The sequence below is a fragment of the Muntiacus reevesi genome, chromosome 7 (genome assembly GCF_963930625.1).
Source record: "Muntiacus reevesi chromosome 7, mMunRee1.1, whole genome shotgun sequence".
Lineage (NCBI taxonomy): Eukaryota > Metazoa > Chordata > Mammalia > Artiodactyla > Cervidae > Muntiacus > Muntiacus reevesi.
The window spans coordinates 75,680,094-75,707,512 of NC_089255.1; the positions used below are offsets into that span (position 1 = coordinate 75,680,094).

The window sequence follows — 27,419 nt, forward strand, 5'->3', positions numbered from 1 at the left end:
CCATCATTAAAAATCTGCAAAGAACAAATGCTCAAGAGGATATGGAGAAAAGGGAACCCTTCTACAGTATTGGTGGGAATGTAAATTGTTGCAGCCACTATGGAAAACACCATGGCAGTTCCTCAAGAAACTAAAAATAGAGTTGGTATATAATCCAACAGTCCCACTCCTGGGCATATATCCAGACCAAACTATAATTCAAAAAGATGCATGCACCCTTATGTCCATAGCAGCGCTATTCATAACAGCCAGTGATGGAAACATCCTAAATGTCCATGGACAGATGAACAGATGAAGAAGGTATTACGTGTGTGTGTGTGTGTACACACACTCACTCAGTTTGTCTGACTCTTTGGGACCCCTATGAACTGTAGCCCACGAAGCTCCTCTGTCCATGGAATTTTCCTGCAAGAATGCTAGAGTGGTTTACCATAACCTGCTCCAGGGCATCTTCCCAACTCAGAGACTGAATCCCACATCTCCTGCATCTCCTGCTTTGCAGGCAGATTCTTTACCACTGAGCCACAGGGAAGCCTGATACATGCATACATACATATACGTACACACAGTGGAGTACTATTGAACCATAAAAAGAATGAAATAATGCCATCTATAGCATTCCATGGGTAGACCTAGGGATTATCATAGTAAATGAAGTCAGTCAGAAAGAGAAAGACAAATACCATATGATATCACTTATATGTGGAATATAAAACATGACACAAATGAACTTATTTATAAAACAGAGACAGACTCACAGATATTGAAAACAAACTTATGATTCACTAAAGAGGAAAGAGTGGGGAGGGATAAATTAGGAGCTTAGAATTACCAGATACAAACTACTGTGTGTAAAATAAACAACAGGGTCCTACTGTATAGCTCAGGGAACTATATTCAATATCCTGTAATAAACCATAATGGAAAAGAATTACGAAAATAAAAATGAGCAGGGAAATCCTGGAAAAGATAAAGCCAAACAGAAGAGCCTTACGTTCTGTAAATAAGCTCCCTCGATCTCTGGCTGACCTCTGCACCATGAATGTACTGAGTGAACTACAAGCACATAGCTAAGGCTAAAGGAATTGAATTAAATTTTAGATTGCCATCACTACAGAGGAGACAGAGTTTTCAGTTATGTCTACCCAAGTAATCTGCTTAGTGAAATAGAAATAAATCACTATTTTTTGGAGTAATATAAAAAACCTAGTATCTCTTCAAAATATCATTCAGCATGTCCAGGATGCAATTCAAAATTATTTAACATATAAAGAAGAAAATATGACCCATTTTTAAGCAAAAACAATCAACTGATATTAACCCAAGATGACCCAGCTATTGGAATTAACAAAGATGGCTAAATCAGCTACTATAACTAGGCTCAATGAGTAAAGGAAAACATGCTTGTAATTGATAAAAAGATATGAAATCTTAGCAGTAAAATAGAGACTATTAGAAAGAACCCAATGAAAATTTTATAACTGTAAAATATAGCGAAAAAGTATTCCAAGAGTATCTTTTGATTTTTAATTCAAGGTCCCACATGAGCTAATTTAGGATTGATGACAATAAGATTATGTAATAAATATATAAAGTTATTGAATATCAAATTAAATAAATTTGGCCTTGAAGTACGAAAAGAAGCAGATCAAAAGCTAACAGAGTTTTGCCAAGAGAATGCAGTGGTCATAGCAAGCACCTTCTTTCAACAACACAAAAGAAGACTCTACACATGGACATCACCAGATGGTCAGTACCGAGACTGATTATATTCTTTGCAGCCAAAGATGAAGAGGCTCTATACAGTCAGTAAAAACAAGACTTGGGAGCTGACTGTGGCTCGGATCATGAACTCCTTATTGCCAAATTCAGTCTTAAATTAAACAAAGTAGGGAAACCACTAGATCATTCAGGTATGACTCAAATCAAATCATTTACAATTACACTGTGGAAGTGAGAAATAGATTCAAGGGATTAGTTCTGATAGAGTGCCTGAAGAACTATGGACAGAGGTTCCTGACCTTGTGCAGGAGGCAGTGATCAAGACCATTCCCAAGAAAAAGAAATGCAAAAAGGCAAAATGGTTGTCTGAGGAGGCCTTACAAATAGCTGTGAAAAGAAGAGACGCAAAAAGCAAAGGAGAAAAGGAAAGATATTCCCGTTTGAATGCGGAGTTCCAAAGAATATCAAGGGGAGATAAGAAAGCCTTCCTCAGTGATCAGTGCAAAGAAATAGAGGAAAACAACAGAATGGGAAAGACTAGAGATCTCTTCAAGAAAATTAGAGATACCAAGGGAACATTTCATGCAAAGATGGGCACAATAAAGGACAGAAATGGTATGGTTCTAACAGAAGCAGAAGATATTAAGAAGAGGTGGCAAGAATACACAGAAGAACTGTACAAGAAAGATCTTCACAACCCAGGTAATCATGATGGTGTGATCACTCACCTAGAGCCAGATATCCTGGAATGCAAAGCCAAGTGGGCCTTAGGAAGCATCACAATGAACAAAACTAGTGGAGGTGATGGAATTCCAGTTGAGCTATTTCAGATTCTAAAAGATGATGCTGTGAAAGTGCTGCACTCAATATGCTAACAAATTTGGAAAACTCAGCTTTGGCCACAGGACTGGAAAAGTTCAGTTTTCATTCCAATCCCAAAGAAAGGCAATGCCAAAGAATGTTCAAACTACACACAGTTGCACTCATCTCACACGCTAGCAAAGTAATGCTCAAAATTCTCCAAGCCAGGCTTCAACAGTACCTGAACCATGAAATTCTAGATGTTCAAGCTGGATTTAGAAAAGGCAGAGGAATTAGAGATCAAATTGCCAACATCTGCTGGATTATTGAAAAAGTAAGAGAGTTCCAGAAACATCTACTTCTGCTTTATTGACTATGCCAAAGCCTTTGACTGTGTGGATCACAACACACTCTGGAAAATTCTTCAAGAGATAGGAATACCAGACGACCTTACCTGCCTCCTGAGAAATCTATATGCAGGTCAGGAAGCAACATTAGAACTGGACGTGAAGCAACAGACTGATTCCAAATTGGAAAGGAGGAGGTCAATGCTGTATGTTGTCACTCTTCTTTAACCTGTATGCAGAGTACATCATGCGTAACACTGGGCTGGATGAAGCACAAGCTGGAATCAAGATTGCCTGGAGAAATATCAATAACCTCAGATATGCAGATGACACCACCCTTATGGCAGAAAGTGAAGAAGAACTAAAGAACCTCTTGATGAAAGTAAAGAGGAGAGTGAAAAAGCTGGCTTAAAACTCAACATTCAGAAAACTAAGATCATGGCCTCTGGTCCCATCAGGTTCCAGGTTGCAGCACAACCAACTTGATTCCTGCAACAATAGGACCCTCGCCCTCAGCACCAGCCTAGCACTAGATCTGGGATGAATACAACAAAAAAAGGGATGCAACCTTGGGCTACTTTTGGGCAAAACCATAGTTTCCCTGTTTGCTATGACCACACAGCACTCACTTGCTTCAGCATTCACCTCCGTTGGGACGAAGCATGCACTTGAAGGCAATGGAACCTTACTAAACCCAACCTTCAGAGGTTCTACTTCAATAATTTGGAAGCAGACACCGCCTTGTTCTGAGCTGTGAGCAAAGAGGAGGCACTGCCTAACATCCAGTGCAGGCTCTGGAAATCATAACACCAGTCACACCTGCTGTCAAGGGGATGGTCAGCACTGTCTGAGGAAAGATGTGACTGGCACCCATACCAAAAACAGCCCTAGTACCAAAAGTACCGGACTCACACATTCTACCCAGGGATGCTGCCACAGAAAAACACCTCTTCACATCACAGTAGATAACTGCTTCTTCTAAATTCACAGAGACAGTAAGTTAAGTAAAATGAAAAATCAGAGGAACTAATCCCAGTTAAAATAACAAGAGAAATCTTCTAAAAGAATAAATGTTGAAATATCTCACCAGTCTACTGGATCCCAAGTTCAAAGCAGAGGTAATAAAATACTAAAGAAATTAAGAAAGATTATCAATAGAAATACAGATTATTATAACAAGGAACTAGGCACTATAAAGAGGAACCAATCAAAATTAGAAAGCGAATTGCCAAGATAAAAACCATAGAAGCAATGAGTAGCAGAATAAATAATGCAGAAGAATAGGTGATTCTGGAAGATAGAATAATGGAAATCACCTATTCAAAACAGCAGATAGAAGGATGCATAAAATGAAAACAACATGTGAAATCTATGGGATAATATGAAGTGTGCCACTCTACCCATAATAGGAGTTTCAGAAGGAGAAGGGGAAATTAAAAATGTATTTGAAGAAGATGGCTGAAAACCTCCCAAGCCTGGAGAAGGAAACAGATGCCCAGGTACAGGACACAGAGGATGCCAAACGAGATGAATCCAAACAAACCCACACTAAGACATATCAAAAATTAAAGATCAAGAGAGGATTCTATAGGCAGCAAGAAAAAAAGAGTCATTTACAAGGGAACTCCCATAAGGCTGTTAGTTGATTTTTTTTTTTGGCAGAAGCTTTGCAGGCCAGAAGGGAGTGACTTGATATGTTCGAAGTCCTGAAAGGGAAAAGTCTGAAACCTAGGAAACCTACCCAGAAAGATTATCATTTACAATAGAAGAGGAGAGGGAGTTTCCCAGACAAACAAAAATTAAAAGAACAAAGCATAATAAACATACCCTAAAAGAAATATTTAATGGTCTTCTCTAAATAGAGAAAAAGCAAGAATATATAGGAAAGGGAAAAGTCACATTAGGAAAGACAGATTTATAAAAAGAAGATCACTTAAGTAACCTAGTACATAACAACAAACAACTCATTCAGCAAATGGGCAGGAAACTGAAATAGGCAGTTCTCCAAAGAAGATATACAGATGGTCAACAGGCACATGAAAAGATGCTCAACATTGGTTATTACAGAAATGCAAAACAAAAGCACAATGAGGTGTAACCTCATATTGGTCAGAATGGTTACCATCAAAGTCTACAAACAGTGAATACTGGAGAGTGTGTGGAGACAAAGGAACCTTCGTACACTGTTGGTAGGAATGTAAATTAGTGTACTCAATATGGAAAGCAGTATGAAGTTTCCTTTAAAAACTACAACTAGACCTACCATATAGTCCAGCAATTCCACTGCTGGGTGCATATCCAAAAAAATAAAATTGTAATTTGAATATCTATATGCACTCCAGTGTTTATAGCCGGTCTGTTTACAGTAGCCAAGACGTGGAAACCACCCGAGTGTCCATCAGCAAACAGTTGACTTAAGAAGAGGTAGTGTGTGCATATAAATGTAAATATACACACAATGAAATATTAATTAGCCACAAAAAAGAATGGAATATTGCCATTTGCAGAAAAATGGATGGACCTAGAGAATATCATACTCAGAGTAGTAAGACAGAGATAAAGAAATACTACATGATTTTACTTATATGTGGAATTTAAAAAATAAAACTAAGGAATGAATATGTGTATAAAACAGTAATAGACCCACAGACATAGAAAACAAACTTGTGGTTACCACAGGGGAAAGAAAAGGGGAGAAGGGATAAATTAGGAGTATGGTATTAATGGATAAAACTACTACACATAAAATAGATAAGCAACAAAGATTTACTATATAGCACAAGGAACTATTTTCAACATCTTATAATAATGTATAATGAAAAATAACCTGAAAAAAATTGTTTAGCTGAATCAGTTTGCTGTGTATCTGAAACTAACACAGTATTTAAATCAACTGTACTTCAATTAAAAAACAGAATTAACCTTCTTTAAAAAAATAAAAACAAGCAGAAACTGTTGCAGTCAACTTTTTCAGAACTCTATTTCAGAAAATAGTCAAAGGTTTATAGAAACCAAGCAAATGCTGAATCAGTAATTTTTGTTTGGGATGATGAAAAGTTTTGAAAAGAGATAGTTGTGATAGTTGCACTGCATTGTGGATGACATTAATGCCACTGTGCCACTGAATTGTGCAGTTTAAAATGGCTAAGATTCAGTTTTTATTATATAAATATTTCACCATGCTAAAAAACTTTTGGAAAAAAAGTAGAATTATATATTAGTAATTTACTACAGCATGTGTGAGTCCTGAAAACATTATGGTAAGTAAAAGAAGCCAGTCGCAAAAGACCACATATTGTGTGATTCCAAGTGTGTAAATTTCTAGAATAGTGACAGAAAGTAAATTGTGGTGGCTTGGGCCCTCACAATCTGAGAAGTAGTGACTGCTAATGTTTGCCAGGTTTCTTTTGGGATTTGGTAAATTGTAAAATTACATTAAGGTAATGTTTGCACAACTTTGTGAAGTTATTAGTAACCACTGAATTGTATACTTTAAATGTGTGACTTTATGTTATGTGAACTATATCTTGGTAAAGCTCTTTTTTAAAAAAAAGATTTTGAGTTCACACAAATACACAGTTTTTTAAGTAAGACTAATCCATTAGATGGGCTAAATGGTGAGACATGTAAAAGGACTGGTAAGTAATAATTTAATATAGATCTTAAGTGTGTATAATTAGTTTTAACATTCCTGGTCTTAATGTATTTGAAGCCAATCAGGATGTACTGGGCTCAGGAAATAGGAAGATATCCAACAAATACTAAATTATATCATCTGGATGCATATTCATCTTTAAAACTGTTTGCTAAGTGATATATCATCACTGCCTGAATGTGTAAATATTCTGTGGCCTCCTCAAGCTGTTATATGTAATTTTTTGGAAGTTGTGGATACCCTGTCTCTCTAGAAAATCCTCATAGGTATATACTTTTAGATATGATTTTATAAGAAATGTAAATCATGAGCCGTGGTAGGAACATGGAGCTTTCCTCTAATGAAATAGCCTGAATTGGATAAAAGAATCAGGAGTTTTTGAGTAAGTAAGTTGATATAAAGAAGTAGGCACAGAGAGAGGCATAATGTAAGACAAGAAAAGAGCTCTGTGAAACCACAGTAAACATGCATTAAAAAACTGGGAATCTAGAGACCAGAGTTTTATTACTGCCATCTATCACTGCTAATTGAACAAATCTTTCTGTAGAACAACAAAATACATTGGTAGAGCATATGAATAGAGGATAATAAATGGGAAGAGTGCAAATAATGATAGGAAAAATAAAACCATATTTAAATAAACATCTGTTTGCCTTCTTAGCATCCCAACTATTCATTCTAATATTATTTGCCATTGCCTTATTGAAGTACAGAAGGTATACTTTTTAGAAAAAATATAGAACAAATATAATAAAAACTATAGAGGTTTTAATTAATAATTGAAAAGATTAGCTTCTCTGAAGCAAGCGTTTATACTGATGGTTTTCCATTGGGATTTGAGAATCTTCAGGCTAAACGTCAAAGATGATGCCATCATCCCCTTTTCTCTTATAACTTGTAATATCTTTAATATGTAAACACATTCATGCATATATAGTTATTCCAAGTGTTCAATCTTGGGAACAGCATGTTTCAATATTTCTATTGCCTACATTGATAGTAGAATTAGAATCTTATTAAACTTTGATCATTATCAAGCTGGTCATATAAATTTCTCTTAAAAATTGATGTGATATCTATAAAATAGGATAAATATTCTTGCCATTATCTCACGGAATAAACAGATTTTTCCTTACCCTGCTTAGTTCTTTTGTCACGGGCTATAATAGAGCCACTAGGTAGGTGACTGGAATGCAAAAGAAGGAAATCAGGAGATACCTGGAGTAACAAGCAAATTTGGCCTTGGAGTAAAAAATGAAGCAGGGTACAGGCTAACAGACTTTTGCCAAGAGAACGCACTGGTCATAGCAAACACCCTCTTCCAACAACACGATAGAAGACTCTACACATAGACAACACTAGATGGTCAATACCGAAATCAGATTGATTATATTCTTTGCAACCGAATATGGAGAAGCTCTGTATGTCAGCAGAAGCAAGACTGGGAGCTGACTGTGGCTCAGATCATGAACTCCCTGCTGCCAAATTCAGACTTAAATTGAAGAAAGTAGGGAAAACCATTGATCATTCAGGTATGACCTAAGTCAAATCCCTTATGATTACACAGTGAAAGTGAGAAATAGATTCAAGATCTGATGGACAGAGTGCCTAATGAATTATGGATAGAGGTTCGTGACATTGTACAAGAGGCCATGATCAAAACCATCCCCAAGAAAAAGAAATGTAAAAGGGCAAAATGGTTGTTTCTGAGGAAGCCTTGCAAATAGCTGAGAAAAGAGAAGTGGAAGACAAAGGAGAAAAGAAAAGATATATCCATCTGAATGCAGAATTCCAAATAGTAAGGATAGAAAAGAAAGCCTTCCTAGGTGATCAATGCAAAGAAATAGAGGAAAACAGTAGAATGGGAAAGACTAGAAATTGCTTTAATAAAATCAGAGATACCAAGAGAACATTTCATGCAAAGATAGGTACAGTAAAGGACAGAAATGGTATGGACCTAACAGAAGCAGAAGATATTAAGAAGAGGTGCCAAGAATATGCAGAAGAACTATACATAAAAGATAGTAATGATTTAGATAACCATGATGGTGTGATCACTTACATAGAGCCATGATGCTGTGAAAGTGCTGCACCCAATATACCATCAAATTTGGAAAGCTCAGCAGTGGCCACAGGACTGGAAAAGATCAGTTTTCATTCCAATCCCAAAGAAGGGCAATGCAAAAGAATATTCAAACTACTGCATAATTGCACTCATTTCACCTACTAGCAAAGTAATGCTGAAAATTCTCCAAGCTGGACAAGAACCATATATGAACCAAGAACTTCCAGATGTTCAAGCTGAATTTAGAAAAGACAGAGGAACCAGAGATCAAATTGCCAATATCTGTTGGATCATAGAAAAAGCAAGAAAATTCCAGAAAAACATCTACTAGACTTCATTGACTACACTAAAACCTTTGACTGGGTGGATCACAACAAACTGGAAAATTCTTCAAGAGTTGGGAACATCAGACCACCTTACCTACCTCCTGTGAAACTTTTATGCAGGTCAAGAGCAACAGTTAGAACCAGACATGGAATAATGGACTGGTTCAAAATTGGGAAAGGAGTATGTCAAGGCTGTATATTGTTATCCTGCTTCTTTAACTTATATGCAGAGTACATCATGTGAAATGTCAGCTGGATGAAGCACAAGCTGGAATCAAAATTGCAGGGTAAAATATCAATTACCTCAGATACACAGATAACCCTTATGGCAGAAAGCAAAGAGGAACTAAAGAGCCTCTTGATGAAAGTGAAAGAGAAGAGTGAAAAAGCTGGCTTAAAAGTCAACATTCAGAAAACTAACATCATGCCATCCGGTCCCGCTACTTCACGGCAGATGGATGGGGAAGCAATGGAAACAATGAGAGATTTTATTGAACTCCAAAATCACTGCAGATGGTGATTGCAGCCATGAAATTAAAAGACGCTTGCTCCTTGGAAGAAAAGCTATGACAAATCTAGACAGCATATTAGAAAGCAGAGACATTACTTTACCAACAAAGGTCCATCTATTCAAAGCTATGGCTTTTTCAGTAGTCACGTATGGATGTGAGAGCTGGACCATAAAGAAGTCTGAGCACTGAAGAATTGATGCTTTTGAACTGTGGTGTTGGAGAAAACTCTTGAGAGTCCATTGAACTGCAAGGAGATCAAACCAGTCACGTCTAAAGGAAATCAGTCCTGAATATTCATTGGAAGGACTGATGCTGAAGCTGAAGCTCCAATAATTTGGCCCCTTGATGTGAAGACTGACTCATCAGAAAAGACCCTGATCCTGGAAATATTGAAGGCAGCAGAAGGGATGACAGAGGATGAGATGCCATCACCTACTCAGTGGACACAAGTTTGAGCAGGCTCCTGAAGATACTGAAGTACAGGGAAGCTTGGCATGCTGTAGTCCATGGGGTCACAAAGAGTCAGACATGACCGAGCAACTGAGCAATAACAAAACATATCTATAGTATTAATGGAAAAGGAATGATGGTACCAATAACGCACAACACAGACACAAATTGAGCAAAACTCCAGTACTATAGCTGTGTGTTCTACAGGTGAATGATGTTTCTCAGTTGTTTATAATAACTTTGGGGATCTAATATACTAATGTGATATATGGTCCTCTGTTTTCAAAGCCCTTTTAGTTTTGATTGAAATATACTGAATACTGAATATTGAATTTCTGTCAATCTGTTTGTGGTATATCTGTTTTGTTTTGACACAGAACAGAGTAACCCTAGAATCAATCCTAAGGGAAATTTTGAGGGAGATTTTTGTGGTTTGTTTTCCATACTTCAGCCATTCTCTTCTCCTAGGTAGCAAATATTTGACTGATGGAGAAAGCCTGTAATTGCATTTCTTATATTAGGTTGATTCCTAAGGATTCCTATTGAAGTCATCTTGAGATAATATGTTTGATTTACTATTATTTAGTTTTAGTTATTTCATTGTCCTTTCTGAGGTCCAGCCAATCTTAGGAAAAGCTTTCTGTTGGCAGAATAATATGCCATTTATTCAGGTCACCTATTAAGATTAATGAAGAGTACAAATATGCATAAGATATGACTCTTAAACTCAGTTAAGGCCTTAGGGAAAATAGGAGAAATAGGTCGAAAGACTTCTTTCTTAAATCCACTTAGGTCCAAAAATCATTTGATTATTCTCTTTTACAGTTTATCTTCCTTTTAAAAAATGTCATTTCAATGTTTGACCTATAAAAGTTCGTGCTAAAAAGATTACCATGAACCCTGAACTCTACTTAGATCTTCTAAGGTGATTAATGTTGTGGAAAAACTCCATACATAGTCAGTGTAACGCTGGCAAAAATAATACCTCTGAAAAATAACAAAAAATAATCACTTGTCAGCCCTTACTATGCCAAGTGCTTAATTTGCGTCAGTGTGATTCCATCTTTAGGAGCAAATCCTTGCTATTCTCTGAAGCAATTCAGGTTACTAATTTCTCATCATAGTACAGTGTTCTGCACTATTGTGATGATTGCAGAATGTGGACCCAGATTACCTTCATTCAGAACAGTACACTGGAGATACCCAAGCACAAATTAATTATACTTGAATAATTTGGCACATGATGTAGTTGCATCTTCTCATTTATATTTTTTCCATCAGTGAGAGGATTAATATACTATTATCTCATTAAGATTGGGAAAAATCATATTGATGAAAGACATTTAATAAAGTACAAGAAAATGATTATCATAAATAATAGTAAGCTGCTTTCCATAGCAATTTAATACAGTCACTACAGTATCTTACATTAATATCAACAGTGGTTAGAACTGTAATCATTTGCATTCTTTAACATATCTTTATAAGTAGTACATACAGTATTTGAAAACAATACTATTTGGTATAAACTGAAATTGGTCCAGGCGTTAAGAATTAGACGACTTGAATAAAAGAACAGCCCTCACTTTCTTGTGAGCAAAAGATACAGGTAGCCTGAAATGGCACCTGGGTTGTCATTTTTTGTGGGTGTGTGAAAAGAACAAGTTGTAATTTAAAATACAACAAAATCTTAGTTTTCATGTATATGCAAATGGAAAATAGAAATGTATGAAAAATAATGGATGAATACTCCTTGGATAAAGTCACCTGCCTGCTTTTTAATCTCTACACCTCCCCCCACTCAAATATCCCAGGAACTTATGCTTCTCATTTTAATCACTTGCTGTACTGTTGCTATTGTTTGCACTGACTTTTTAAAGAACTTGATGAAAGCTTCAGCTATATTAACAGATATTTAGAAAATATGTTATTATTTTATTCAATGAAGCAAAGTTACTTACAAAAGGTTTTAGGAAAATATATTTTAGAATATTAACTCTAAAATGGTTTGAAGTAGATGACAAAGCCAAAAAGAACCAGAGAACAAGATATTAAGTCCAGATAATACATATATACAGATAAGAAGATTCTGTGTGTGTTAGTCACTCAGTCCTGTCTGACTCTTTGCAACCCTGCGGATTATAGCTTGCAAGGCTCCTCTGTCCATAGAATTCTCGCGGCAAGAATACTGGAGTATTCTTCCTGACATAAGGATCAAACCCAGGTCTCCTGCATTGCAGGCAGGTTCTTTGCCATCTGAACCACCAGGGAAGGTGATACTAATATATACATAATGGGAGAATCGACTTCGAAAAATAAATGAGAAGTTAAAATAATTCAGAAAACAATTTGCAGAAAAAAACATGAAAGAATATCTTAGGAAAAATTTCCTAGAGTATTAAGACACGCTTAAGATACTTGGATAATTAAAATTGTTCACATTAAGCTCTTTGTTAATAGAAATGATACTGTGTCACTTATATAAACTAGTAACTGCATACTAGTTACTATATACTAAAATACATAGGAAACAAAATTTTAACCCATTTGAAACTTTTCCATTTGAAGAGTTTGTGGGTTTTGAACCCATTTGCTAATATTTTAAAAGTAATATCTTCCAATTACTTTGTAGAAAGAACTAATATCTTAAAAGGTAGAAACTTATTAATCCTATTTCAAAAATGCATTGCATGTTTGATAGATGAGATTGAAAATAAATGTTGTGTAATGATTTAGTAAGTACTTCTTCCGTTTCCCTCTACTTATCTTTTAAAATGATATTTTACTTTTTAATTATTATATCACAAAATATCAAACCAAGATTTTCTAATTTTCTAAAATAATGAATATTTAAGCACATTGCTTTCACAAAAAATTTGTGAGAAGAATATTCTGCACATTTAATTAGTAAAGTAAAATGAAAAATATTTAAAATATTGTATCATCTTTATCTTGTTTTTAAAAATTTCTATTTATCTTGTTTTTAAAAATTTCTATTTAAGTGTGATATGCTAAATGCTTTCATCCAGTAATATGAATATAACATTCAGCAGTTGCTTACTAATAGAGATGCATGATCAAACTTTTGAAGACCACTCTCAGAGATGAGACATTTGAACATGGAAGTTGTAGTAAACTATGAAAAGTGCTTGCCAAAGGAATGAGTAGGAACACGCATGGGGATCAGATTGCCTGGAGGAATTAGAGGAGACTTTACTGAGATGACCCTAAAACTGTGTCTCATTATGCACAGATAGGAATTTTTTAGTTGGTTATTTCATAGGTATTTAATAAATTGAAGAAAAATATGACATTTCTCAAATGTTTTATATTGGTGAGGTCTGCTTAATTCAGTGATTCATGTTTCCATTGATAAATGTAGAGAAAAGAAGAAAATCTATTATCTTAGATTTAGATCTAGTTAATATGCGACTTCAGGTGGGTGTAGAGAATGTTGGCTTGTCAAATTTGTTTCCTCGTCTCTCTATTACTGTCCCATTTTTCTCTTTACTGGGATTTTTGCTCTTGGACAAGAAGAAAATATTTCAAAAATTTTTGTGGAGTGATATTTTCATCCTAGTTGTGAAGAAAATGTTATATATTTAAAAATATACTGTGAAAAAGTTTTCTTAACATGAGCATCCCTCTTTCATAACACTAACCATGATAAATTGATGTACTACATTATATTAATTAGTTCATACTTCTGAACTCTTTGATATCAAGGACATCTGTTATGCCGCCTTTTTGCCCCATACCTACATTTTCCTGACCTATACTAGGCATTGGATTGTTTCTCAAAGTGAATGATTAAACAGTAGAGTCACTTTCTTGAGACTTTATGCCAATTTTTTATATCTAACTTACATCAAGTTCACTTTCAAAGCTATGTGGAAGTTTATTATAAAGGGTGTATAAACATATGATTAGAAAGATATAAATTGGAAATAGCCAGAGAAAAAGAAGGATGCAAAGATGCTAATTATGAAAGTAGTAACTTTATTGTTACATTCAAAACCCCCACAAAATCTTGTGACTTAGGACAACAGTGACTTATTAATTCTAATGAATCTGTGGATTTGCCTGGCTCAGGTAGTGTATCATCTTCTCTTACCTGGAATCACTCATATGGCTGAAATAATTAATCAGCTCAGCTGTGGCTAGAGAATCTAAGATGGTCTCACTTAGGTTTCTAGGTCCTTGCTGCTCTCTGTTCTGCTAGGCCTTTCTCTCCATAATATTTCTGACCTTTCCATTATTTAGCCTGGACTTCCAATCATGGTAGTAGAAATTTACCAAAGAGTGAAGGCAGAAACTGTGAAGTCCTTTTAGACATCAGGCTTCAGAACTCACACATCATGACTTCTGCCCCATTCTGTTGACCAAAGTCACAAGTCCAACCGAGATGCAAACCTTGGAGAAATAGGTAGGAGGACCTATAAAGAATATGTGGTCATATTTAATCTTTCACAATAGCATATGAATTTTTGTTGAGTATAAAATTTGTTTCTGAGCTGGCTAAAAGTGAAAGTGTTAGGTGCTCAATCTTGTCTGACTCTGACCACATGAACAGTAGCCCACCAGGGTCCTCTGTCCATGAAATTTCCCAGGCAGGAATACTGGAGTGGAGGGCCATTTCCTACTCCATGGGATCTTCCCAATCCAGGGACCCAACCCTGGTCTTCTGAATTACATTGGAATGTTTAAATGTAATGATTAGCATTACATTTTTTGTATTGTTATCATCTGAGCTACCAGGGAAGCCCTGAAATGGTTAAAAATGAGGGGAAAATGAGACATTAAGGTACCAGCTATCAGAATGGAGAACTAAAACCAGAAGAGTTCATTTTTCTCCCAATTTTATTGAGATATAATTGGCATACAGCACTGTATAAATTTAAAGTGTACAGCATAATAATATGACTGACATATTTATCATGAAATTATTACCACAATAAGTTTAGTGAATAGATACTTTAAAGAAATAGAAAAAAATTGCCTTGTGATAAGAAATCTTATAATTTACAGCTTTCATATATAATGTATAGCAGTGTTTGTTATAGTTATGTTGTACATTTTATCCCTAGTATTTATTTTATGCCTGGAAACTTGTATCTTTTGACCTCTTTCATCCAGTTCCCCTTCTAACCACCTCCTGCCTCTGTTAACCACAAATCTGATCTCTTCTTCTTTAAGTTTGTTTGATTTTGATGTATAATTGACCTACAACTCTATGATAGTTACTGATACACACAGAAAATTCAATTTTAAAAATCTCTTTAATTTTTAAAAATGCATGCAAATTATGAAGAATTCCAAAAATGCAAAAAATTTAAATGGGTGTAAAAAATAAAATGCACTTCAAAATTCTGAATACCCAGAAATAACCATTATTAAGATTAATTATAAAAAATCCTGAAATCTTTCTATGCCTGTGTTATAGATAGAAGAATGGATGGATGAATACTTAATTGAGTAAAAGATATAGCTATACGAATTTTTTTTCATTTATTTTTATTAGTTGGAGGCTAATTACTTTACAATGTTGTAGTGGTTTTTGTCATACATTGGCATGAATCAGCCATGGATTTACATGTATAGCTATATGAATTTATAATAATCCTCTAAAGCTAATACAAAATAGCATTTTATTTGATTTAAACAGAGGCAAAAGAAAGTGTATAGAAAAGGCATATTACTAGAGATATTATTTGCTAAACTGAGATCTCTAAAGTTAAAAAATAAACAAGAAAATCATTAATAGCTTACAGTCATAGTTTTAACTTTTAAACCTTAGACAAAGTTGAAAGATAAGGATGTCGGCACTGTTATATTTCCTTTTAACTACCTTCTACATGCCTTCAAATTTCTGTTTATTATATGGTTATCAAAAAGAAGAAGAAGAAGAACTTCTTGAACAACAGTCCTCAACAAGAGCTTATTTCATAAACCATTGCTATGACAAACCTAGAGACTATATCAGATCTGGATAGACTTGCACAAAGAAAATAGAGGAAGTGAGGAATCAGAGACTACATACCATCTTTGTTGGAATTGCCTTTTTTTCTCTGTGAGATTTTATTAAATGTCCAGTAATAGAGTTTTTGTACCTAAATAAGGGTTTAACTTACTATTATGTGAGGATATCTTTAGGTTTCATACCATCCATGGGGTTTTCCAGGCAAGGATACTGGAGTGGGTTGCCATTTCCTTCTCCACAGGACCATGTTTTGTCAGAACTCTTCATTATTACCCATCTGTCTTGGGTGACCCTGCATGGCATGGCCCATAGCTTCATTGAGTTACGCAAGCCCATTTGCCACAACAAAGCTGTGATCCAAGAAGGGATGTGAAACACCAAAGGCTTTGACTGTGTGGATCACTGTGGAAAATTCTTAAAGAGAGAATACCAGACAACCCTACCTGTCTCCTGAGAAACCTGCATGTGGGTCGAGAAGAAACAGTTAGAACCAGACATGAAAAAGTGGACTGGTTCAAAATTGGGAAAGGAATGCAACAAGGATTTATATTGTCGCCTTGCTGTTTAACTTATATGCAGAGTATATCATGTGAAATGCCAGGCTGAATGAATCACAAGGTGGAATCAAGATTGCTGGGAGAAATATCAACAAACTCAAATATGCAGATAATATCACTCTAATGGCCGAATGTGAAGAGAAACTAAAGAGTCTCTTGATGAGGGTGAAAGAGGAGAGCAAACAAGCTGGCTTGAAGCTCAACATTCAAAAAACTAAGATCATGGCATCTGGTCCCATCACTTCATGGCAAATAGAAGAGGAAAAAGTGGAAGCAGTGACAGATGCTCCAAAATCACTGTGTACAGTGGACAGCGACTGCAGCCATGAAATTAAAAGATGCTTTCTCCTTGGAAGAAAAGATATGACAAACCTAGAGAGTGTATTATAAAGCAGAGACATGACTTTTTCGGCAAAGCTGTATAGACAAAGCTGTGGTTTTTCCAGTGATCATGTATGGAGTGAGTTGGTCCATAATGAAGGTTGACTGCCAAAGAATTGATGCTTTTGAATTGTGGTGCTGGAGAAGACTCTTGAGAGTCCTGTGGACTACAAGGAGATCAAACCAGACAGTCCTTAAGGAAATCAACCCTGAATATTCTTTGGAAGGACTGATGCTGAAGCCAACACTGCAATAATTTGGCTGTCTGATGCGAAGAGCTGGCCATTGGAAATGACCCTGATGTTGGGAAAGATTGGAAAGTGAAAGTGAAAGTTGCTCAGTCATGTCCGACTCTTTGCGACCCATGGACTATGGAATTCTCCAGGCCAGAATACTGGAGTGGGCATCCTTTCCCTTCTCCAGGAAGTGTTCCCACCCCAGGGATCGAACCCAGGTCTCCTGCATCACAGGCATATTCTTTACCAGTGAGCCACTAGGGAAGCCCACGTTAGGAAAGATTGGAGGCAAAAGGAAAGCGGGGTGGCAGAGGATGAGATGGTTAGATGGTATTACTGACTCAGTGGACATGAATTTGAGCAAATTGCAGGAGAGAGTGGAGAACAGAGGAGCCTGCATGCTATGGTTCATGGAATCACAAGAAGTTGGACAGCAATTAGTGACTGAACAATAGATTACTCAGATTCAGATTAGTTCCCTGATTTAGTGTGCGTTTGTTCCTGGGACATTCAGACTGGTCACAGAGATTTCACGGCTCGTTTCATTTGTTTCTCTCAGCAGCTGCTTTTAAGATGAAAAAAATCATTTCTTTCAATTTACATCTCTCTTGATTTGAAGTTTCTAGTGAGAATTTTTATTATTTTGATCGCCATTATGACTTTTGGGAACACGAACAGAATTGGGAGTCTCAGCCTTCTCAAACACATTTTATTTCTATCATTAACCACAACTTTTGAGATTTATGACATAAAGCTATATGTTTTTTCCCATATGATCATTGCTGGTGGAAGTTTTTTCCTCTAGTTTTTACTCTCTTTGTTCGTTTTTGTTAGATATGGAGAGGCAGAAATTCTTTGATGCAACTCGATTCTACTATGGTAACCTGTAAGTTTAAGGCAGTAAATTTTTAAAGAAACACCTTTTCCGTAATAGAAAATAATCATTAAAAATAGAAAATGCCTTCAGCTTCAATTTTGCAGCAGCTGCAGAGATTTTTCATAATGATGGTTAATGTAGAAATCCTCAATGACTTCTGCCTGGTAGTAGCCAAATATTAAAGTATATTTCAAAATGAAAGGTATCTTTTAGGTGCAGAGAAAAATGTGACGAGATAAATCACTTTCAGGTGATCTAACATGATAGAAGAAAAGATTCACAATCTTCTGCGTAGTACATGGTTAGAAAGCATGGTTTAGTCCAGTTTAATGTGCAAGTAGCATTTTCGAGGAGTTTTTCTAAAAATGCAAATCTTAAATAAATAAATAAAAATGCAAATCTTGAATCAGGAGGTTTTGGATGGGACCTGAGATTCTATGTTTCTAGCAAGCTCTCAGGGAAACAGGTGATACTTTTAGTAGCAAAATTCTTCACAGCTGCAGACTCAGAGCAACTCTAACTAAAACCCTTTAGGCCAGGGATTATAGCTTACTCATCTTGCAAACCTGTTATCTAATGAAGTGCCTGAATAAAAGTATGCCCTGAAATATTATTTTGTTAAATAAATGAATTGATATGTTAAAATATAAATCACTACTAGATGCCTGGAATATTTGTATTCTCTGTTAATAATGATTGACAAGGAACTCTTCTGTCTTGGGAGACCAGTTGCATTAATGATAAGATTGCTAGTTTCTCTTAAAAAGTCCAAAGTCCTAATAAAATGTTTGCTTAGTTGAAACTGTTGTACATCACACAGCTACTTTGGGCAACAAAATATTACTTTTCAAATACTTGAACATATTCTTAACTGGTTCTCAGTTTTGGTTGTACACTGGAATGATGGGTATTTTTGCTTTTCTAATTCTCAAATAAACACTTTAATTTATGAAAGTACCACATAATCACCTTTATTTCAATAACCATTGATAATTTGTGTGTGAGCTTTCTTCAGAACAAAATTATAACTATATCAGGGGTGTGAGTGAGAATAGGAAAAAAATCATTTAAAAATCTTGAATTGTCCTTCTGAATAATTATCCTGCATTTTGTGTTACCAATGAATTTGAGAACTGAGAACATTGTATTTTACATATAAGTACCAGCCTTACTTATTTACTTATATATACACACACATGTATATGTATATCAGCCTGTTAGGGCTTCCCTGGTGCCTCAGACAGTAAAGAATCTGCCTGCAGTGCAGGAAACTCGGCTTTGATCCCTGAGTCAGGAAGATTCCCTGGAGAAGAGAATGGCTACCCACTCCAGTGTTCCTGCCTGGAGAATTCCATGGACAGAGAAGCCTGGGGGCTATAGTCCAGGGGGTCACAGAGTCGGACATGACTGAGCGACTAGCACTTTACCAGCCTATTACTGGTGTTTCACATCTGATTATCACCACATAAATGATATAATTGTATTATTAAATTTTGGACCTGGATTGTATAAAGGAAATGAAACAGTAAAATACCAAAGCAAGTATTTAATTACAATTTAAATGAGCAGTTCATAGTTAAAATGTAGGATGGATGAATAGAACTAGCAATAGAAAGAGAGATCCTCTATAACAGAGATCCTTGTCCTATTCTTTACAAAATTAACTAGGTAACTTTGAGTAAGTTATTTAACTACAGTGCCCTTCAGTTGTCTTACCTGTAAATTGAAGAGGCAAATCTACCAAGGTCTCTACCAACTGCAAAACTTTGTGGTATGTAACTCTAATCTGAACTAAGTGTCATAGTGTTGGTGTGGGGGAAAAAGTAACTTTAAGCAATCATTTATTCCTACACCTTTCCTTTAGGGCAACTATGTAAAACAAATTCTGAAAAATGTAAAACTTTTGAAACAACTTGAAACTAGCCAAAAGAAAAAGAAAAATATTGAGTCAGTCATAGGCAGATTATAGAGGAACATGTCTTGATGGTCCAACAGATCTAAGTTTAAATTCTAAATATTTCCCCTTCTAGTTTGTGAGCCCATGAGCAAGTACATTTCTTGATCTCTCTGAGTCCATTAATGAAAAAAAAAAAAAAAGAATGAGTCTGTTTCCTTAAATGTAAAATTGAAGTATAAATATTTACCTGACAGGATTGCTATACTTATTAAATAGTGAGATCATTTAATTAACACACAGTGCTCAATTTTTTAAAACCGAATATATTTTGAATGGCTGAAAATATCTTTAGACATCCTATTTAAAGACATAATTAGCCTTAATTATAAAATATTTATGCTGTTTACTGTGTTTCATTTACTTTCAAGAATTCAATGATTTCATATTCATTTTCTATGATCAGTAAAATAAATACCCCAAACTGCAGTGTCTTTTGATTAATAGTGGGACTGTTCCATGAATTGTGCTTCAGATTTTTCTCATGAGTGTTGAATCTGTTTCCTCACTGAATACAAAGTATTCCAGTATGTGGATGTTTTGAGTAGGCAAGCAAATCCTTCTACATGTGACAATATTATTATTTTCTTTCAGGAAACCCTGATAGATTGGTGTGATGAAAAGGAACTTAATTTGATATTAACAACTGGAGGAACAGGGTTTGCACCACGAGATGTCACTCCAGAGGTGAGATAGTATATACTTCTTTGATATTCAAGAAGTAGACTATTCATGTTATTTTTAATCCTTTTAATTATTTTTGTATGGCTTTTGTAATTTTGCTAGACAGAAACGACACCTGTGGTTCTAAGAATGAACATTTTGCAGTGGTTGAATATTTACATTTTTTTAAAAAAGTTTCTTGACTTCTTTTCTTTTAACTTAAACTAGATATTATCTAAAATGAGGAAGATTGAACTGGTCCAGAAGGTAATCTTGCATTTGTGGTATGTGGTCTGTGGTATCGGCTGAATTTCAGGCATATATTGCTAAAGGAAGTGATAGCAGAACTCTGACTCAGCATGGCATGTGATCTGATGTGCTGTGTTAATGTAATTCAAAATATATCTGATTCCTTTTTTCTTTAGATACCCTTGTGTTGGTTTCAAGTAGAATGACTGTAATAGCATTTTTATACCAATTTTATAGTATTTGATGAGAAAGTTATATATTCCATAATTTTAAATGTGAATTTAAATGCAGAATTTAATAAGCCAAGAAGCAAAATTAGTATCTAGGCTATGTCTTAAGAATCACCTTCAACCTTGCATGGGAAAAAAAAAAAAGTTAGGGAAAGAATGAAGAATAGACAGCGCTCAGTGATAGAAGGGGAAAAGTCTTTGTTTGTTTTTAAAGCAGCCATAAACTTCAGCTGTAACTTTAGAGTCATGTGAAGACTTATATTCATACTTAGACATTGTTTTGCTCACTTTCCAAAAAGTGTTTTTTGGCTGAATTTCAACTTACTGTTAGCTGTTTTGTTTTGTTTTCTTTTTTTTTTTTTAATCTTCAAGTCAGTATCCCATTCTGTCTACTGTCTTATTCACAGCAAAATATTTTTGCTCTGTACCTATTGAATAATTATTGTCCCACTTACTCTAATATAGGAGTTTTCAAACTTTAACCTGTACCCCCACCAAAGGTAAAAACGTTGCTGCATCTTGCCCATACTGTTTCTGATTCAGTAAATCTGCAGTGGGTCCCAAGACTGTGTTTCTGGTACGGCCCCGGGTAATGCACATGTTGCTGACCGATAACCATGCTTCCAGACTTTGGGTACCACTGCTCTAGTATGTGAAAATGTAAATTGTTTTAACAGATTTTAAAACAATTTCTGTTTTTCTATGTAAAAGTCACAGACATTTTGGAAATAGGCTTATAAATATAATGGTTTTGTTTTTAAAGCAATCAGAATAGAGTCGTATTGGAAGATTGTTAGCTTCCAGTACTTAAAAAAGAAGGTGGGAGGGGGTTTCAGGATGGGGGCACATGTACACCCATGACTGATTCATGTCAATGTGTGGCAAAAACCACTACAATATTATAAAGTAATTAGCCTCCAGCTAAAATAAATAAATTATCTTCTTAAAGAAAGAAAAAAAGAAAAAAAAAGAAGTCATTCTTACATACCTCTTGAGTCCTTAGGGGAAATGATCCTTTGGCAAATTTTTTCATTTCTCTTAAACTGTGAGGCTAACTTAAAAAGATAAAATTCGAGGTAAGCCATCTCCTCTAGAGGTGTGTTTATGTTTTGTTTGTGAGAAAATCACCTACGTATGTGAAGACCTTAATTTTTGAAGTTTGAGTGTTGTGTTAAGCGTTTTAAGTAAATGACTTTGTTTTTATATGTCCCTATTGTTTATGTAATAGCTTGATATTTTCATAATATTATTTTTATATCATAAAAGTAGAAAAAAATTACCATAGAATTCATTCATAACCAGTTAACAAAATTATTTTTAATTGTGAGAAAATAATTTGCATCACAAAGTATTTGGTATTCCCTAGAGTTTCAAGTTTATTCCAGAACACTAGGTTGCAAATTCACACTTTAAATTCTGGCTCTGCTACTTATGACACGGTGAGCATAGACTAGTCATTAAACCATTCTGTGCCTCAGTTTCCAGTAAAGTGAGGGAAATGAAAGTGCCTATCTACCAGGGTAGCTGTGAGGATTCAATGAGAACTATTTTTGCTAAAAATACGAAAAAATATTTTTATCTTTTAGTTAATAAAGGGTAATTTTTTATTAGTTATTACATAACTACCAAAGTGGACAAATTTGTGGTATTTTTTTATATATATCAAATGGACAAAAACAGTCAAATACTGAAGTATTATCCATGCAGTCTTTGTGATCTTGTTAAATTTTTAAATATTTTGATGTAGTAAGCTTCATATTTTATCTTTTCTATCTCCATGTAAACCAGAGGTCTTGAAATTCTATCATTCTGGCATCGATTTAGCCCCCAATGTTTTTTTTATTTTTGCTGTTAACAAAAGTCTGTGTCTTTCCATTACCTTGTATATGGCATGATATCAGAAATTGAGAGGTCCTTTATTATTCATTGAAGTTTTTCAGAAAACCCTAGAGATGCTCTTATATTTGTATATGCCTATAGCAGTTGCTGGCTAAAATTTGTATTAGGGTTGTTTTTAATGAGTTTAAAATACATGGAGTTATGTCTTCCCTAATATCTGTTTTTGAAAGCAAGTGACTTAACTGACTGTAAATGTCTTGATCTTTAATGGGTTTACTTTATTTCATATTTCTATACACACACACACAGAAATATACACGCACACACACACATGTACACATGCCCAAAGAGTATGGTTATCTACAGCAAAAGTCTGTAGCACTGTTAGCCTTTGAAAAATAAGTGTGAAAGCCATCTGACCACTCAAAAATAATTCTACTAATTTCTTCTAATCTTTAAATAGTTGCAATTCTTATAATATCTAAAACATAGCACTGGAATGTCAGCTAGTAATCCTGAAATATAATTTTGTGCCTATAGCAATATAGTTACTTGTCTTTATCTTATTCGTCTTAGATAATTGTGCCTGAAAAGGTTAACATATTGATAAACCATATGTGCCTATATACAACTGTTTGCAAATCTTTTTAAATAGAATCAGAAGTTATTGATGGAAAACACAAATATTAGTGATGAGGGTAAAATAATATAAAATTTCTTCCTTAAGTCAGTAATTGTCAGTAATTAGTTTGATCTACAGACACAAAGTACAAATTGTTTGTGGGTTGTTTAAAAAAAAGGGAAGGTGAAGAATACTAAATTTAATGATTAAAATAAAGCAATCTAAAGTTATTGTCACTGGATATGAACATTAGAGAAAATGAAAAGTTTAATAGACTTACCCAGATCTATTAACAGAAAAATGGAATAGCAACTTCAGTAAAGTGTATCTTATTTATATATTTTATAGGAATAAGGCAATCAGAATTGACTTTTCTAAATTATGAATTTGTTTCTGCTTTTTGGCACCATATCTTAGAATGTGGTTCATCTGATGGTCACATGCCTGCTGGTCCCCTCCCTTCCTCTAAACATGAGATATTATCAAAGCTTAAATATAATAACATAATAATCCCTACTGTACAACTTTTTAGAGTTTTATTTGATGCAAAAAGCTTATTTTTAGTAATAGATTGTGTTTTCTGTGAACTGATAAAGGTTGGATAATCTGTTGACATTGGTGAAATGCGAGTAATAGAATTTTATAGTTATATAGAACATAAGAACTCACTGGTATACAAAGTATTATATCTTCATGTTCCACTATCACTTAAAAGTTTATATATCCAATATAGGTATTATTACATGAAGAATCTTTCATTATTCTCAAAAAGTAAAAGTATAATTAAGGATGTATAAGTGAGGTAAAGTGAAGGTCTTTTAGAATTAGAGTCTAGAAGACAATAAAAGATTAAGCAACATTTATTTTAAAAAGAACATCTATATGATTACAAAGAAATGTTTGATATTATGTTTTGGTAAGTTAGAAAATATTACACTATTTAATATTTGTTAGGTAAAATTAAGTTTTAGCACTTTCATAGTGCTAAGCTACACCAGAGTAAAGGGTTGTATAGTAATATATTATTTTGATTATGAATTAAAGAGTTAAATAAAATCCTAGCATGCATCTTAAATCTCATTTATTTAATCATTTATCAGATTTTTTATTTTTAATCCTTAATATGTGTCTGATGCCATCCTGGGTGCTGGAGTTAAAAAATGAGTAAAACATGATCCCTATTCTCAACTCAGTCTATCCATGGGTCAGCAAACTATGGCCTGTAGGCCAAATTCAGCCTTTTGTACTTTTTTTGTATGACTCGTGAACTAAGAGCATATTTTGATTTCTTTCAGTCATTCAGTGACTGAAAGAAATCAAAAGGAAAATGATATTTTGTGACATATGAGAGCCATTTGAAATTTGGATTTCAGTGTCCATAAGTGAAATTTTATTGGAACATAGCCACACTCCTTCATTGACCTGTTGCCTATGGCTACAATAGCAGAATAGAATAGTTGAATGAAAATCAATTAGGCCTGCAAAGCCTAAAATATTTACTGTCTGATCCTTTGCAGAAAAAGTTTCCCACCTCTGGTCTGTTAGATGAAAAACAGTCACCTTTATTCATGTTTTTAGCAGACTTTTTAAATTTATTTTTACCATTTGTTCTTTAGTAATTTGAAATGTTGAGTTTTTTTTCTTAAATGTTTAATCTTGGAAGGAGCAAGGAAAGAGCACTTTTCTTCCACAGTAAAGTGTATTGCCCCATTGTCTCAGTAGACAATATAGAATAATAAAAATCAAAGATCCCTTGTATAAATAATATATAAAATTTTGAAGTTTCAAAATTGATCAAATTATTGAATTTGTTAAACATTGTTTCACTCTTAATTATTTTTCTTAGTACCTCCTAAAAAGTGTCCTGATCAGACAAAATGAAGAATTACAAAATGTCAGGGAATTATAAATTTGATGTAAAAGATATTCATTTTAAAAGGGTTTTTGTGGTTCATTTTGGAAGTGAAGAGGCATCTGACAAAATGGCTAACTCTGACAGTGATAAAATAATCTGGTACAAAGGATGAATTTCAAGGAAAAGATTATGAACTTCACAACACATATTTTGTTTATAGCTTAAAATGTTTATGTTTATTTGGAACAGATTGCTATCTAAGCCTTTCTACAAATATTTATATATTTCATAACTTTAGGTGTGAGTATACTATGACAGCTATCATTGTATGTGGTCATTAATCATTTCTTACATTGTAATGCTTAAAAAATAAGAATACTGTGTAAATAAAAGGAAAGAGACATAATTGACCTGAGTTACTGAGTTAATTATTCTTAATTTGCTACTCGTGAAAATTTACATTTAAAAGTACCACCTTATAGTTAATACTGAAATTTTAAAGATCAAAACTCTTTTACATTATAGCAGAAGCATAGCAAAACATCATGTCCAATAATTTCTGTTTTTGAGAGAAACTTTGATCACTATTGCAGGTCTTTTAAATTATATAGTTGCTTTCAAGTGCATATCAATATTCTCTAGAAGAGATTATTTCCCTAAAATATCATATACTGATACTGTAAAACTATATGAATGTTTATTTTATAATTCTAAAATTGTTATGACTAAGTAAAGTACCTATCATACATGGTAAAACTAAGAGTAACCTATTGTAATAAAATTTTGAGATTAAAATTTTTCTGTATAAATAGGATAGCTAAACAATATGAAATTGGTAAGAAAGCAGAATACTAGAAACTTATACTGGAAAATTTAAAAACCAGATTCAATAAAATATACTGTCCCTTTATGGTCAAATAAGGTTATATTTTATGGTTTTTGAAGGATCTCTTTTTCTCATTTTTTTGAAATAGTTCTGGACGTGGGAATTATATTTTCATGTCTTACCTTTGTCTAAATATGTTGGGATGTAATGTACCTTTCTCATATGATATGTAATACTAACACTGTAGAGTCAGACAGACCTGAATTTGAATCTTACTTCTACCACTAACTAATTATGAAATTAAAGCAAATTAAACTGTTCAAACTTCAGTTTACTCATCCACTCAGTTAGCTATAAAATACCTCCCCAGGTTGTTTCTTCTAATAATTGAGATAATAAAAATAGTCAATGATAATAATTAGTAAATATATATAGCACTTACTATGTGTCAGGATCTATTTTAAACTCATTTAATTTTAATTCATTTAGTCTTCAAAACAACCAAATGAGGCAGGTACTAACTAATGTTATATCTATTTTAAATATGGAGAAACTGGGATAAATCAATCAATCGACTTGCCCAGGGTTATCCAAACTAGTAAGTGAGAATAATGCATGTAAAAGGATCTCGTGTAAAGCCTGGCGTCTTTATAGATCCTCATTAAATGTCCTTTTTTCCCTTTACCTTTTTCTTCCACATTTAATTAATAATGTAATTTTGATTAATGATTAATTAATAATTAATAATTTAATTAATAATATTATGTCTAATTTAATATGATAATCCCAAGTATTTCTGCTGCTAATCATTGTACTGTTTACCTGTTGTTAGCTATTAACATACCTGATGGATATGTCTGAAAATTAAGAATGTTAGTCAACATTTTCCCACTACTAGTTTAGGGCATGGGCAAATGAATGAGAATAAGAATGTCTATAGTTTATATTATATGTGGATTATGAGTGATTGAATTAAGTACCTCTCCTGATATCCTGTCTGAATCTATTTATTTTGTTCCTCTGTGAGTTTAAAATTTTTGGAATATGGCTTGAAGTGGCCCAAATATGTAGCATTCACGATAGTTGTTAGTAATAGTCCTTTTTATCTGGAGTCTATATTTATTGTGCATTATCCAATTTTGAGCAGTATATGTCTTAGAGCTTGGGCACATTTATGACCTACCAGTTTGCTAAAAAATCATTTAGAGTCTTTGTTCAATTTAACAAGTATTTACCAAGCATCTTGGGCTTTATTGAATAAACGCTAAAATA

General features: G+C 34.1%; 1 protein-coding gene across 2 annotated transcripts in view; it reads left to right on the forward strand.

The window, feature by feature from the left end:
* Nucleotides 1-27,419, forward strand: part of GPHN (gephyrin) — a 526,040-nt gene that overhangs the window by 202,976 nt on the left and 295,645 nt on the right. For both annotated transcript variants that reach the window (XM_065940959.1, XM_065940958.1), the window contains exon 4: nt 20,458-20,550. In XM_065940959.1, coding sequence (XP_065797031.1) covers nt 20,458-20,550 — 93 coding nt within the window. The remainder of the gene's footprint in view (nt 1-20,457; nt 20,551-27,419) is intronic.